General features: G+C 47.9%; 1 protein-coding gene across 1 annotated transcript; it reads left to right on the top strand.

Moving 5' to 3' along the window:
• Nucleotides 1–718: 718 nt before the first annotated feature.
• On the top strand, nucleotides 719–12,748 carry EXOSC2 (exosome component 2). Its single transcript, XM_017849911.1, has 9 exons — nucleotides 719–866; nucleotides 3,378–3,479; nucleotides 5,476–5,521; nucleotides 6,060–6,149; nucleotides 7,214–7,279; nucleotides 8,710–8,778; nucleotides 9,999–10,175; nucleotides 10,919–11,047; nucleotides 11,551–12,748. The coding sequence occupies exons 1-9, from the start codon at nucleotides 745–747 to the stop codon at nucleotides 11,629–11,631; spliced, it is 882 nt and encodes a 293-aa protein (XP_017705400.1). The 5' UTR covers nucleotides 719–744; the 3' UTR covers nucleotides 11,632–12,748.
• Nucleotides 12,749–13,208: the final 460 nt, after the last annotated feature.

Genomic DNA, 13,208 nt, shown 5'->3' with positions numbered 1-13,208 from the left:
GCTCAACTCGCTGTGTAACTAAATGCAAGCCATCTTTGTATTATGTGTGCACTTCCCTTCCCTACCAAATATACCTGGCTTGCAAAGTTTGACCTATATTGTTAGACGATTTGTAACTTGTTTCCAAAAGAAATATTGGAGTAAATTAGCTTGCTTAAAGAAGTCGTTATGAAAGAACAGAACCAAGTGAGAAGTATCTGGAGCCCGATTTGGAGGTATAGATGATGATGCTGAGCCAGCACCCACGGGGCGGCAGCAATGTAGAATACTGGGGCTACTAGGAACCGTGTGGAAAGGGGCTCTTCTCTCTGTTCAAATGGTGTTTTCTGTAGATCCCATCTCTCATCCTCTTGAGCTCTCTCTTAGAAAATACCGGATTTCAGCGGCTTAGAATTGGACAGAAACTCAGAGGTCCGTTTCTCAATTATCGCTAACCCTTGTAAACAATAAATGGGATGGTGAGTACAAGACAGTTTTGGTAAAAAGTCACACGCCACACAACGTGAGATTGTGTTATTCCACGGGTGCTCCCTTGCCAATAGTAAACATGGCAGCTCGGCTCCCTTCCCTTCGGGTTCGCGTTATCGTTGCCAATTGTAAACATGGCCTCTAGGCCGTGAGTTCTCATTGGCAGCTGCTCTGAGTCCCCGCCCTTCCCCGCCCCTCCGAACGCGGCCAGGAGTTGCGGAGTCGGATATCGCGGCTCTCCGCTGAACTGCGCCTGCGCAACTCGTTGGCGCCAAGATGGCGATGGAGATGAGGCTTCCAGCGGCTCGCAAGCCTCTTAGCGAGAGACTGGGTCGCGACACTAAGAAACATCTAGTGGTGCCGGGGGACACAATCACTACGGACACGGGATTCATGCGGTACGTGGGGACTTGGGGGAGTCGAGGCTTCACAGAGCGGCTTCAGGGCTCTCTGCACGTGGTCCAGGCCTCGTATCCCTGTGTGTCTAACTCCCCGCGGGACCCCAGGCACTTCGTCTGCGCATCCTACTCGCCTCCCTTCCGAGCCTCGTATTTCTTGCCCCCTGCGTCTTGTGTGTCCCCTTCTGCATTTGTCTCAGCTCCCTGAAACCCTCCACTCCTGACCTCTGGTGGCTGTGACTTTTGGGTCTTCTGCCTGAGGTCCAAATCTTTGAGCCTTCCTTGTAGGAGACCTGGAAAACCGGGGAGAGTTAGGCGCAGGCTCTCTTTCCAGTTTTCAGCTCTCTGAGGGGACGGTGGGTGTTCTTGGCCGCCTCCTCTTCAGTTTAGAATCCGTAATTGTTCGGGCAAACAGTTAAATTGTGCTGAATGCACCCATTTATACACATTTGAATCTAAGGGGTGCAGTACAGTGTGTTGTAGTTAAGAGGACAGGCTCTTGAGTCAGACAGTTGGGGTTCCAGTCCTGCTACCATCACATCTTATTAGCGGCATTGCCTCTCCACGGTCAGTTTCCTCATCTGTACGATAGTGATAATAACAGTATGATACGGTAATGAGGATTAAATGAGATAATTATGTAAGAAAAGAAGTAAAACCAGCCATTATATCATCATCATAGATAACACTAGCGTTTTAACCGTTTTTTTCTGTACATGTATATATACAGGGGGCACAGCATTCATAGCATTGCCCTTTAACCTGTTAGTTTAAGGCTAGTGGATCCTAGGAAATTTTTTTTTTTCGTTTTTGAGATGGAGTCTCTCTGTCGCCCAGGCTGGAGAGCAGTGGTGGGATCTAGGCTTATTGCAACCTCTGCCTCCTGGGTTCAAGCGGTTCTCCTGCCTCAGCCTCCTGAGTAGCTGGGATTACAGGCACCTGCCACCATGCCCAGCTAATTTTTGTATTTTTAGTGGAGACGAGGTTTCACCATGTTGGCCAGGCTGGTCTCGAACCCCGGACCTCAAGGGTGATCTGCCCGGGATTACAGGCATGCCCAGCCCCTAGGACCATGTTCAAAAAATAGCAACAGCACAGGTGAAATTAGTTTTAATGATAATATTTAATTTCGGGTGGGTACAGTGACTCACCCCTGTAATCCCAGCACTTTGGGAGGCTGAGGCAGGTGGATCACTTGAAGCCAGGAGTTCGAGACCAGGCTGGCCAACATGGTGAAATCCCATTTCTACTAAAAATACAAAATGAGCCGGGTGTTGTGGTGGGTGCCTGTAGTCCCAGCTACTTGGGAGGCTGAGGCAGGAGAACCGCTTGAACTCAGGAGGCAGAGGCTGCAGTGAGCCGAGATCACACCACTGCATTCCAGCCTGGACAAGAGAGCAAGACTCCATCTCAAAAAAATAAAATAAATAAAAAATTTCACCCAGATCATTTAAAGTATCATTTTCCTTTTTGTTTTTTTTGTTTTTTTTTTTTGAGATGGACTCTTGCTCTGTCACCAGGCTGAGCGCGGTGGCGCGATCTTGGCTCACTGCAACCTCCCCCTGCCGGGTTCAAGCAGTTCTCCTGCCTCAGCCTCCCAAGTAGCGGGGACTATAAGCGCACACCACCACGCCCAGCTACTTTTTGTATTTTTAGTAGAGACGGTGTTTCACCATGTTGGCCAGGATGGTCTCAATCTCATGATCTCATGATCCGCCTGCCTCGGCCTCCCAAAGTGCTGGGATTACAGACTTGAGCCACGGCGCCCGGCCGGAAATTTTTTTTTTAATGAGACGGAGTCTCACTCTCGTCCAGGCTGGAGTGCCGTGGCACAGTCTAGGCTCACTGCAACCTCCACCTCTGGGATTCAAGCAGTTCTCCTGCCTCAACCTCCTAAGTAGCTGGGATTCCAGGCGCACGCCACCACGCCCGGCTAATTTTTGTATTTTTAGTAGAGACGGGGTTTCACCATGTTGGTCAGGCTGGTCTCAAACACTTGACCTCGTGATCCACCCACCTCGGCCTCCCAAAGTGCTGGGATTATAGGCGTGAACCACCGCACCTGGCCAGGAAATCTTAAGATTCATTCTTTCAATAATGCTTTCAACATATATTTACATTTCGTGCAGTTAGGATATAACGGCAGAGTGAAAAATCTCTGTCCTGGTGGAATTCTAATGGAGAATGTTAGGCAATAATGCAGTGGGGAAAAACGTGGAGCAGGGTCAATGGAATGTGGGGGGAGTGGCGGCAACGGGGTGGGCTGTGTTTCCAATGGCACAGTCAAGGTAGGCCTGCTGGAGAAAGTGACACCTGAGCAGACCTGTGAGGAGTGATTTCCAAGTAGCCAGTCTGGAGAAGGAGCACTGAAGGCAGAGGAAGCAGCCAGCACAGAAGCCAGGCTTTGCAGGGGGAGCTTGTTAGCTTTGAGGAACACATTGTTCTTGAAAGGAGAGAGGTCACCTCGAGTTACCCCTGGTATCCTTTCTTTGTATCTTTGCCTTGCGTCAGGGGCCACGGAACATATATGGGAGAAGAGAAGCTCATTGCATCTGTTGCTGGCTCTGTGGAGAGAGTAAATAAGTTGATCTGTGTGAAAGCTTTGAAAACCAGGTGAGAACAAAAGGTGTGTATTCCCTTTCTTGTGGCATCCAGGTTGTACAACCAGGCTTTTTCTGCCCCCTCCATATCCCCTACCCCACCCCTGCCTGCCCTGTCATGCTGTAAGTCTGAGATTTTGACCATGAATGTAGGTGGGGTGGTGCAGATCAGTGCAGGCTTCAGAGGTTTTCCCATGTTATGTCACCACTCCAAGCCTTGGTTACCTCCTCTGCAAAGTGAGTATAATAGCATGGCCTACTTCACAGGATTTTCTTTTTTTTTTTTTTTTTGAGATGGAGTCTCGCTCTGTTGCCGAGGCTGGAGTGCAGTGGCACAGTCTGCTCACTGCAACCTCTGCCTCCCGGGTTCAAACGATTCTCCAGCCTCAGCCTCCCAAGTAGCTGGGATTACAGGCACTCACCACCACGCCTGGCTAATTTATTTATACTTTTAGTAGAGACGGGGTTTCACCATGTTGGCCAGGCGGGTCTCGAACTGCTGACCTCAGAAGATTTCCCCCCACTTGGCCTCCCAGAGTGCTGGGATTACAGACGTGAGCCACTGCGCCTGGCCTAGGATTTTCTTTAGAATTCAGTGAGATGGTGCATGTAAAGTATTTAGCACAGGGCTTGATACCTAGAAGCATTCAATGAAGGTTAGCCCCAGAAAGCAAGCCAGTGAGGTTGGAACAGAGTGAGTGAGGGAGAGAGTAGGGGCAGATATGAGCAGAAAGCTGAGGTGGACAGACATGGGCCTGCCTTGTAGCCAGAGTAAGCATTTTGGCTTCTACTTTGTGTAATCTGGGAAGCCCCTGGAAGGGGTGGAGCAGAGGAGGGACTTGATCTGGACTTAAGCTCACTGTGGCTGCTGATGGGAGATTGAAGGGGGATAGAGCAAGCTTAGGGAGGTGGATTAGGGACCATACTCATGATCTGAAGTGATGGTGGCTTCGACTAAGGTGGTAGCAGTGGAAGGTGGAGGAGTGATTGGAATCCACATAGATTTTACTTTCTGAGTGTTTTTTTGAAATCATGAAAAGTTGTTAGGTTTTGTATTCTTTGGGGTTTACTGTACATGGGACCCAGTCAACTGTGAATAGAAATAATTTTACTTTTTCCTTTCCAATTTGGATGCCTTTTATTTCCTGCATATGTTTTAAGGGTAGAGCCAGCAGGATTTGCTACTGGACTTGTTCTGAAGTGTGAGAGAGAGAGAGGAATCAAAGAACTCTCCAAGGTTTATTGGCCTGAGCAACTGGGGATGGAGTCACCATTGACTGAGATGGGGATAACTCATCCCCTATCTCGGTTTGCTATGGAGGACTGGAGGGGGCTGCAAGAAAGCTTAGTTTTGGGCGTGATGCATTTGAAAATGCCTATTAGTCATCTAAATGGCAGAGTTGGGTAGCTGGCAGTTGAGAAGGATTTGGAATTCAGGAGAGTGGCACAGTGACAGCACAGAGTGGTATTTTAATGGTATTAGATTGAGTGGCCGAAAAGTGAAGAGGTCTAAGGACTTGGCCTCAGCACCGAGTACGTCTCATTAGAATTGTGGATGAGGAGCTAGCAAAGGGGCTTGAGAGGAGCGGGCAGTGAGTGAGTAGAGGTGACATGAGCAGACTCATGTGGTTGGCGTCTGGCTCAGATTTCCTTTCTCTTCCTTTGGCTGTTGCAGAACTCATCCATGTGCCACAGGAAAATGTGTCAGTGTCACGTTTTTCAGTGTCACGTAATTGAACAAAATAGGTTTTTTTTTTTTTTTTTCGGCTAAATGAACTACTTGGAATAGCGATTTGTTTGAGGATAGTTAATGGAGACTTTATACATGGAGGAATGTGTGAAGTTAGCAATTTCTGAAAATAAGTCCAGACAATAATAGTTACATGAATTTGCTGAATGTGACGCCTATTCAAGGCTTTCACTCTGTTGAACCGACATCTCAAATGGTGTGTGGTCTTGTCAGACAGTCTGCTCACAGATGCACGAATCCCTTGTGTTTTATCTTTCAGATACATTGGTGAAGTAGGAGACATTGTAGTGGGAAGAATCACAGAGGTAACGTCAATATCAGATTGGTGTTTACAAAGTCGAGGCAGGCTGGCGATTTCATTCATGGGACAGTCATTCCACTTGTAGTTACATGAAAAAGGCATTCGTTGCATTTGGCTATTGTGTGGCCTCTGATGTAAATATGTGGCTTGTTCGATTTGGGATTACTGGTTCTTTCTTTTCTTTTCTTTTCTTTTTTTGAGATGGAGTCTCGCTCTGTTGCCCAGGCTGGAGTGCAGTGGCGCAATCTTGGCTCGTTGCAACCTCCGCCTCCCGGGTTCAAACGATTCTCCTGTCTCAGCCTCCTAAGTAGCTGGGATTACAGGCACCTGCCACCACGCCCGGCTAATTTTTGTATTTTTAGTAGGGTTTCATCATATTGGTCAGGCTGGTCTCAAACTCCTGACCTTAAGTGAGCCACCGCCTCAGCCTCCCAAAGTGCTGGGATTACAGGCGTGAGCCACCGCACCCAGCCTTACTGGTTACTTAAGATGTGAACTCCTGTCCCTGGAGCATGTGTCCAGGTGTGGAACTTGGCTTATAGGTTCAACAGAAGAGGTGGAAGGTGGAGACCAACTCCAGGCTGGATTCGGTCTTGCTGCTCTCGTCCATGAACCTTCCTGGAGGAGAGCTGGTAAGGGCTACAGCTGGGGCCATGGACTAGAGCCCAGTGGGGTGGGGGGAGCTGTGGGACCCTTTGTTCCACCAGAGAACTTTGCTTTACAGTGAGGTTACCCCTTTGACTCCTGTTTGTCTGCTGTGAAGTTTGCTGCCTGGATGTGTATGTAGACTTTTCACCCTGTCCAGGTCTCCCGAAAGAGGGAGCAGTTGGCATATGGTAGGATCAGCAACATCCATGGGGTGGGATCCCAACAGAGAGTTGGGGAGAGAAGCTCTTAGATGCTTGTTGTTAATAGTTTTCCTTTTCTGGATGTATCAGCTTTGCACAGTGAAGATGTTCCTTGGAAAGCTGTCTTTACATTAGTTTTTTGTGAATTGAAAGGCATTTGGTTATTCCAGACAGCCACAGTAACTAAGCCACAGCCTTTTGTAAAATACCATGGTTCACCTTTATCTTCAGTCCAGCATGTATTTACAGAGAGGCTTACTGTGCCAAGCTCTGTGCCGAGTGCCAAGCACGACTGAGTTCCCTAGCAGGGGATATAAGATAACTGACCCAGTATCTGGCAGTAGAAGAATAAATAAGCTGTGGTTATACAAAAGGAGTGGTTAATTCCAGTGAGAGAAGCTCGTAGGAAAGACAGGCATTGGAGTTGATCCTGGAAGGATGGAGAGACTTTAAATGACTAGTTCAGGGAATGTGAGATAAAGGGAAATGTGTGAGCAGAGATATATGCAAGCAGGAGTTAGTCTGGTCCTGCCGGACCACAGAGAGCTGTCATGGAAGATGAGTGTGGAAATGTTGGCTGGGTGAGATTGGGAGGGGTCTGAATGTTCTTCAGAGAAGAGAGGGAAAGAGGAAGAGAAAAGGGCTGTGGAAAAGTCTCTTGAGATGGAAAGTCGTGATTATCACTCATTCCCCTCAAGTGGCTCAGGTTACCTACTTTTGCCATAGTTCTCAGTGTTTGAATATTGTGGTTGGCCTCAAAAATCTCAAAAGGAAGTGAAAGAGAAAGAAGCGATGGAGACCTTTCTGAGGATCCGGCTTAAGTAATGTTATTTCTTTGTATATTTCAGAGGAGAAGATCTGCAGAAGATGAGCTTGCAATGCGAGGTTTCTTACAGGAAGGGGACCTCATCAGTGTATCCTGTGCTTTGCACTGCAGCCTCTTCATGCTTTTCTGTGGGGCTGGGAAATGGGCCTTCCATTGTATGTCTCTGATGGAAGAACCATTAGACCAAGTGTCGGGCTCTGCTGTGTCCTTTCTCAGTCTCCTTAACTCAGGCGGACTCCCCAGCTCTTGTTCAGACCTGCTGCTAAATCATTTCTTTGGGTCTTGTAACTTATGGTAGCCTGTGCTTTAGGCTTTTGTTAATGATGTTAACTTTTAGCCCAGGGAGTGGAAGAGGTGTTGTTCACACCAAGATATTAATGACAGGCCAAGTGTGGTGGCTCATGCCTATAATCGTAGCGCTTTGGAAGGCCAAGGAGGGAGGATTGCTTGAGCCTAAGAGTTCAAGACCAGCCTGGGCAACATAGCAAGACCCCCTCTCTACAAAAAAATAAAAATAAAAAATTAGCCGGGCATGGTGGCACATGCCTGTAGTCCTAGCTACTCCGGAGGCTGGGGCCAGAGGGTTGCTTGAGCCCAGGAGCTCAAGGCTACAGTGAGCTCTGATCACACCACTGCATTCCAGCCAGGGTGACAGAGCAGGACTCTGTCTCTATTTTATGTTATTTAAAATTTTTCTTTTTTTTTTTTTAAGACGGAGTCTTGCTCTGTTGTCCAGACTGGAGTGCAGTGGCGTGATCTCAGCTCACTGCAACCTCCGCCTCCCGGATTCAAGCAATTCTGCTTTAGCCTCCCGAGTAGCTGGGATTAAGGTGTGTGCCATATTCTGGTAATTTTTGTATTTTTAGTAGGGACGGGGTTTCACCATATTGGCCAGGCTGGTCTCGAACTCCTGACCTCAGGTGATCTACCCACCTTGACCTCCCAAAGTGCTGGGATTATAGGCATGAGCCACCATGCCTGGCCTTCAATTTAATTTAATTTAATTTTGTTTTATTTTATTTATTTTTTGAGACGGAGTTTCGCTCTTGTTTCCCAGGCTGGAGTGCAATGGTGTGATCTCGGCTCACCACAACCTCTGCCTCCCGGGTTCGAGCGATTCTCCTGCCTCAGCCTCCTGAGTAGCTGGGATTACAGGCATGTGCCACTAGGCCCAGCTAATTTTGTATTTTTAGTAGAGACGGGGTTTCTCCATGTTGGTCAGGCTGGTCTGGAACTCCCAACCTCAGGTGATCCACCTGCCTCAGCCTCCCAAAGTGCTGGGATTACAGGCATGAGCCACCGCGCCTGGCCTTCTGTCTATTTTTTTAAAAAAGATATTCATGACAACCAAGGGGAGAGATGAGGTCACAGTGATGTCCTCTGGGTCTAAGATTGTTGAGCCTGGACCATTGGAGAGGGGAGGAAAAGATGGAGGTGTGGGGTCAAGGGGCAGAGGCTGCAGAGGACAGGACAGTGTGTGGCCGAGGCTACTGTTTGTTCCTTCATCACCCTGGCCAGGCTGAGGTCCAGGCAGTGTTCTCTGATGGAGCTGTCTCTCTGCACACGAGGAGCCTGAAATATGGAAAAGTAAGTCGGGCTCTTGATGTTCCTGTTTGCCTACTGAGATTGCAAGGCTCTTTCTGAATCCCTATAGCTCTCTGGAATTCTGGCCTAAAGAACCCCAGTAGCTAAGCATTAATAGAGGTTGGCATCCCACAAACTGATCGTGTTCCTTAAACATAACATCAGGGTTCACAGGTCAGGGTTCACAGGTCAGGGTTCACAGGGTCATGGGCCAGTAGCCTTGTAAAGAACAAGTTTTATCTTTTTTCTCCAGGGAGACTGACTCTTTCCACAGAAGAGCCCCTCCAACTGTGGGCTGGGAGGTGCAGCTGTCTCTCCCTCCAGGGGGCGCTGCAGCTCAGTACTGGGGCCGGGGCTGAGGCGGTCCTGGGAACAAAGGGAGGCTGGGCCTGGAGAAACAACCCTTGGACAAGCGTCCAGTGAGTCCAGTGGATGTTATTGCTGGCAAAGCTTGCTCTGTCATCTGAGCCTCTAAATGGAATTTCACTGCTTTTCTTGTACGAGGTTGCATTGTTGAAGCTATTTATTATTTTAAGGAGAGCATACTTCCTAAAACAAATTAGGATTTACTAGTCTCTTAGCTTTATCTGGGTGAACATTTTTATTTTCTGAGTGGAACAAAAACCTCTTCCCTCAATGGAGTGGCTGCAGCCAGCCACGTTCGTGTACAGGGAGTAGGCAGAGGACTGCTGCAGTATGCTGACTTTCGCAACCCTGGGTCCCGTGGACTCGCCCTTGGCAGGACATGCACTTGAGCTGGCCTGCCAGGACCAGACATGGATTTGCACCCAGCTCCACCCAGCTCCTTACCTACCCAGAGGCACACATCTCACAGGCAAGATGAGTGTTTGGGGTTCAGGTATGAGCTAGGGTCCTGGAACAACACAGTGCTACTGGACTGGCAGGAGGCTCCAGCTCCCTCGTTGGCTTCAACCTCTCTAATGTCTGGCACATGAGTTCTGGCTTAGAGTCCAAGGGAGACTAAAGGGAAATGACAGAGAAGAGCATTGAAAGTCACCTTCTGCTGGGATATATGAATAGCCTCTGAGTCCCCAAGTGTTCTCTGCAAAAATGTGTACTATGGGCGTGCGTATAGGCGACAGCAATTGTAAACAGGAAGGACACCAATTTGAATATACTTAGGATGTGTATTCTGTAGTCTCCTTTTCATTCATCCCACTGATGATCCTGCAGTGACCTAGCTTTGTGGTGTATTTCTTTAGCTAGGTCAGGGGGTTTTGGTCCAGGTTTCCCCCTCCCTGGTGAAACGGCAGAAGACCCACTTCCATGATTTGCCATGTGGTGCCTCCGTGATTCTCGGCAACAATGGCTTCATCTGGATTTACCCAACACCTGAGCACAAAGAAGAGGAAGCAGGGGGCTTCACTGCAAACCTGGAGGTGAGCAAACACTGGCCACTGTCGGTGGGAAGGATGGGACTCAGTCTTTGCTGTGTTTTTGTGGCCAGTGAAATTGGTTGTTTTTAGCTATATTACTGCTGGAGGCTGAGTCACTTTGACTTTCCATCAAGGTGTATTCATGAACCGCATATTATCTTCTCTCTTCTAAGGAGATGAACTCGGTGAATGGTTTGATGTTTGTTGGTGGCGATGGCAAAGTTGCAGGGTAAAGCCGAAGAGCCACTGAAGAAGCCATTCTTTTTTCTGTTTGTTTGTTTGTTTGTTTGTTTGTTTTGTTTTGAGACGGAGTCTCACTCTGTAGCCCAGGCTGGAGTGCAGTGGCGCCATCTCGGCTCACTGCAAGCTCCGCCTCCTGAGTACAAGAGATTCTCCTGCCTCAGCCTCCCGAGTAGCTGGGATTACTTTCGTGCCCCACCATGCTCTGCTAATTTTTGTATTTTTAGTAGAGATGGGGTTTCACCATGTTGGTCAGGCTGGTCTCAAATTTCTGACCTTGTGATCCACCCGCCTCGGCCTCCCGAAGTGCTGGGATTACAGGCATGAGACACTGCGCCCTGCCCCATTCCTTTTAATCTCCCTTGGAGTTAGCTGTTTGGTTGGTTTGGAGTTCCAGGGTGATATTTTCTGAGTCATAAGTAATTTACTTGTGATTTTCTGTGGCTGGTCACGTATTTTGGTCCTGTTTATATTTCCCTTCCCTTCTCCTCTGTGTCTCCTTATAGCCTGTCTCTCTTGCTGATCGAGAGGTGATATCCCGGCTTCGGAACTGTGTCATCTCGCTGGTAACTCAGAGGATGATGCTGTATGATACCAGCATCCTCTACTGCTATGAAGCATCCCTTCCACATCAGGTACTCTCCTTAGGACCTCTCGCTTCTTCACTGATCTGTGAGCTGCTCTGTTGTTTGCTCAGAGACAATATGCGTGTCTCCCCAATACTTTCCAAACATCCATCAGTATGAACTGGCCTGAAACAGCCTTAATGAGTGTCTAGTAGATCTTTCCCTAAGATTCTTGCAGTATTCTCAATGTGTAATGTCAGTCTTAAGGATTTTGGGGCTGGAGGTGTCAGGTGGGACTCGTTTATGAGAGCAACCTCGGACTGCATCTTACCCCAAATTTCAGCCAGCTTTTGGATGTATGTCAGAATAATTGTTCTTGTCGGCTACATCCCAGAGAATCTTGCTGATGTATCAGGCTGCTTGAGCAGATCATATCTTGTAACGCTTAGTCTCTGAGACATGAAAGGAATACAGAAAGTTTATGTTAACGGCTTGATTTATGTTTGGATTGGCTTGGCGGTCTGTTTATGGTTGGTTTCTCTTCTGAACAAATGCCTTTTTCCCTCTTTCAGATCAAAGACATCTTAAAGCCAGAAATAATGGAGGAGATTGTGATGGAAACACGCCAGAGGCTTTTAGAACAGGAGGGATAAGGAGGTGCTCCAGAAGGACAGGACTGTGGACCTTGCAGGAGTGAAGACTGTGATGTGTGATCCCCATATGTGGCTCAGCGAAGACTCGAGAGATAATTACTTTGTCTGCATTGACAGCCCTGTGACTGCCTCCAGCCTACAGGCCTGCTTTCTCCTGTCCTAACACCAAGCCTGGGTGGCAGATGAACAGTGCTCCCTTGGGTTGCCGGCTGAGTCCCAGCATTAGGGAATAGTTTGAGGTCTTTCAAAGTGTACAGTGTTCCAGTTGAATGGCCTCCCATCCTGGAATAATATGGAGAATCCTTTGTCTTCCACTCACTGTCATTCACAAGGCACAGTGCCCCATGAAATTGCCCCAATAGAAAACATGGCATCCCTGACCCCCAAATGGTCTGTTTTGGCCTCCATTCCTATATCCTTTAAATGACTGAGAATGCAGCTGGTAAAGTTGGAAGAATAGTTAACCAAGCAGGCCAGGCGCGGTGGCTCATGCCTGTAATCCCAGCACTTTGGGAGGCCGAGGTGGGCAGATCACCTGAATTCGGGAGTTCGAGACCAGCCTGGCTAACATGGTGAACCCCATCTATACTAAAAATACAAAAAATTAACCAGGTGTGATGCGCACCTGTAGTCCACAGCTACTCAGGAGGCTGAGGCAGGAGAATCGCTTGAACCCGGGAGGCAGAGGTTGCAGTGAGCTGAAATCGCGTACCGCATTCTAGCCTGGGTGACAGAGTGAGACTGTTTCAAAAAAAAAAAAAAAAAAAAAAACCAAGCAGACTTTTGCTTGGTTGGAATCTGATTTTCTGTTGCATATTCCTTATAGCCATACATGCGATTATGTCCGTACCAGGCTGCCTTAATCTGTCATGCTTGGAGGGTGACTTGTAAGATGCTGAATTATTCATAATAGAGTGAATGTTCTGGGTCCATGTACTCTGAGAAACATGAAGAAAATAAACTAAGAAAAATGGAGACTGGAAAAACAAAGATGTTTTCCTCCTATAATCGAAGTAGTAGTGCATTAACTTGTGGATAATTCAGGGTTAAAAGATAAAAAGACACCAAAGTTCTCGCTGAAGAATGTGAGAATTCCTGTGCATTGTTTTTTCTGATGACTATCTAAAGATAGTGCCCTGATGTAGGTTTGGGGGAGCATTTTTATAAAGGGTATTATGTGCCTGTAATCCCAGCACTTGGGGAAGTTGAGTGGGCAGATCACCTGAGGTCAGGAGTTCAAGACCAGCCCGGCCAATATAGTGAAACCTTGTCTCTACTAAAAATATTAGCCGGGTGTGGTGGCACAAGCCTGTATGTAGTCAGCTACTCGGGAGGCTGAGGCATGAGAATCGGTTGAATGCAGGAGGCAGAGATTGCAGTGAGTCGAGATCACACCATTGCACTTCAGCCTGGGTGACACAGTGAAACTGTCTCAAAAAAAAGGCGGCCGGAGGTGGTGGCTTACGCCTGTAATCCCAGCACTTTGGGAGGCTGAGGTGGGTGGATCACAAGGTCAGGAGATCAAGTCCATCCTGGCTAACAGTGAAACCCCATCTCGACTAAAAATAAAAAAAAAA

This window comes from Rhinopithecus bieti, unplaced genomic scaffold, assembly GCF_001698545.2.
Source record: "Rhinopithecus bieti isolate Rb0 unplaced genomic scaffold, ASM169854v2 scaffold_31823, whole genome shotgun sequence".
Classification (NCBI taxonomy): domain Eukaryota; kingdom Metazoa; phylum Chordata; class Mammalia; order Primates; family Cercopithecidae; genus Rhinopithecus; species Rhinopithecus bieti.
This window is presented reverse-complemented; position numbering and strand designations above follow the sequence as displayed.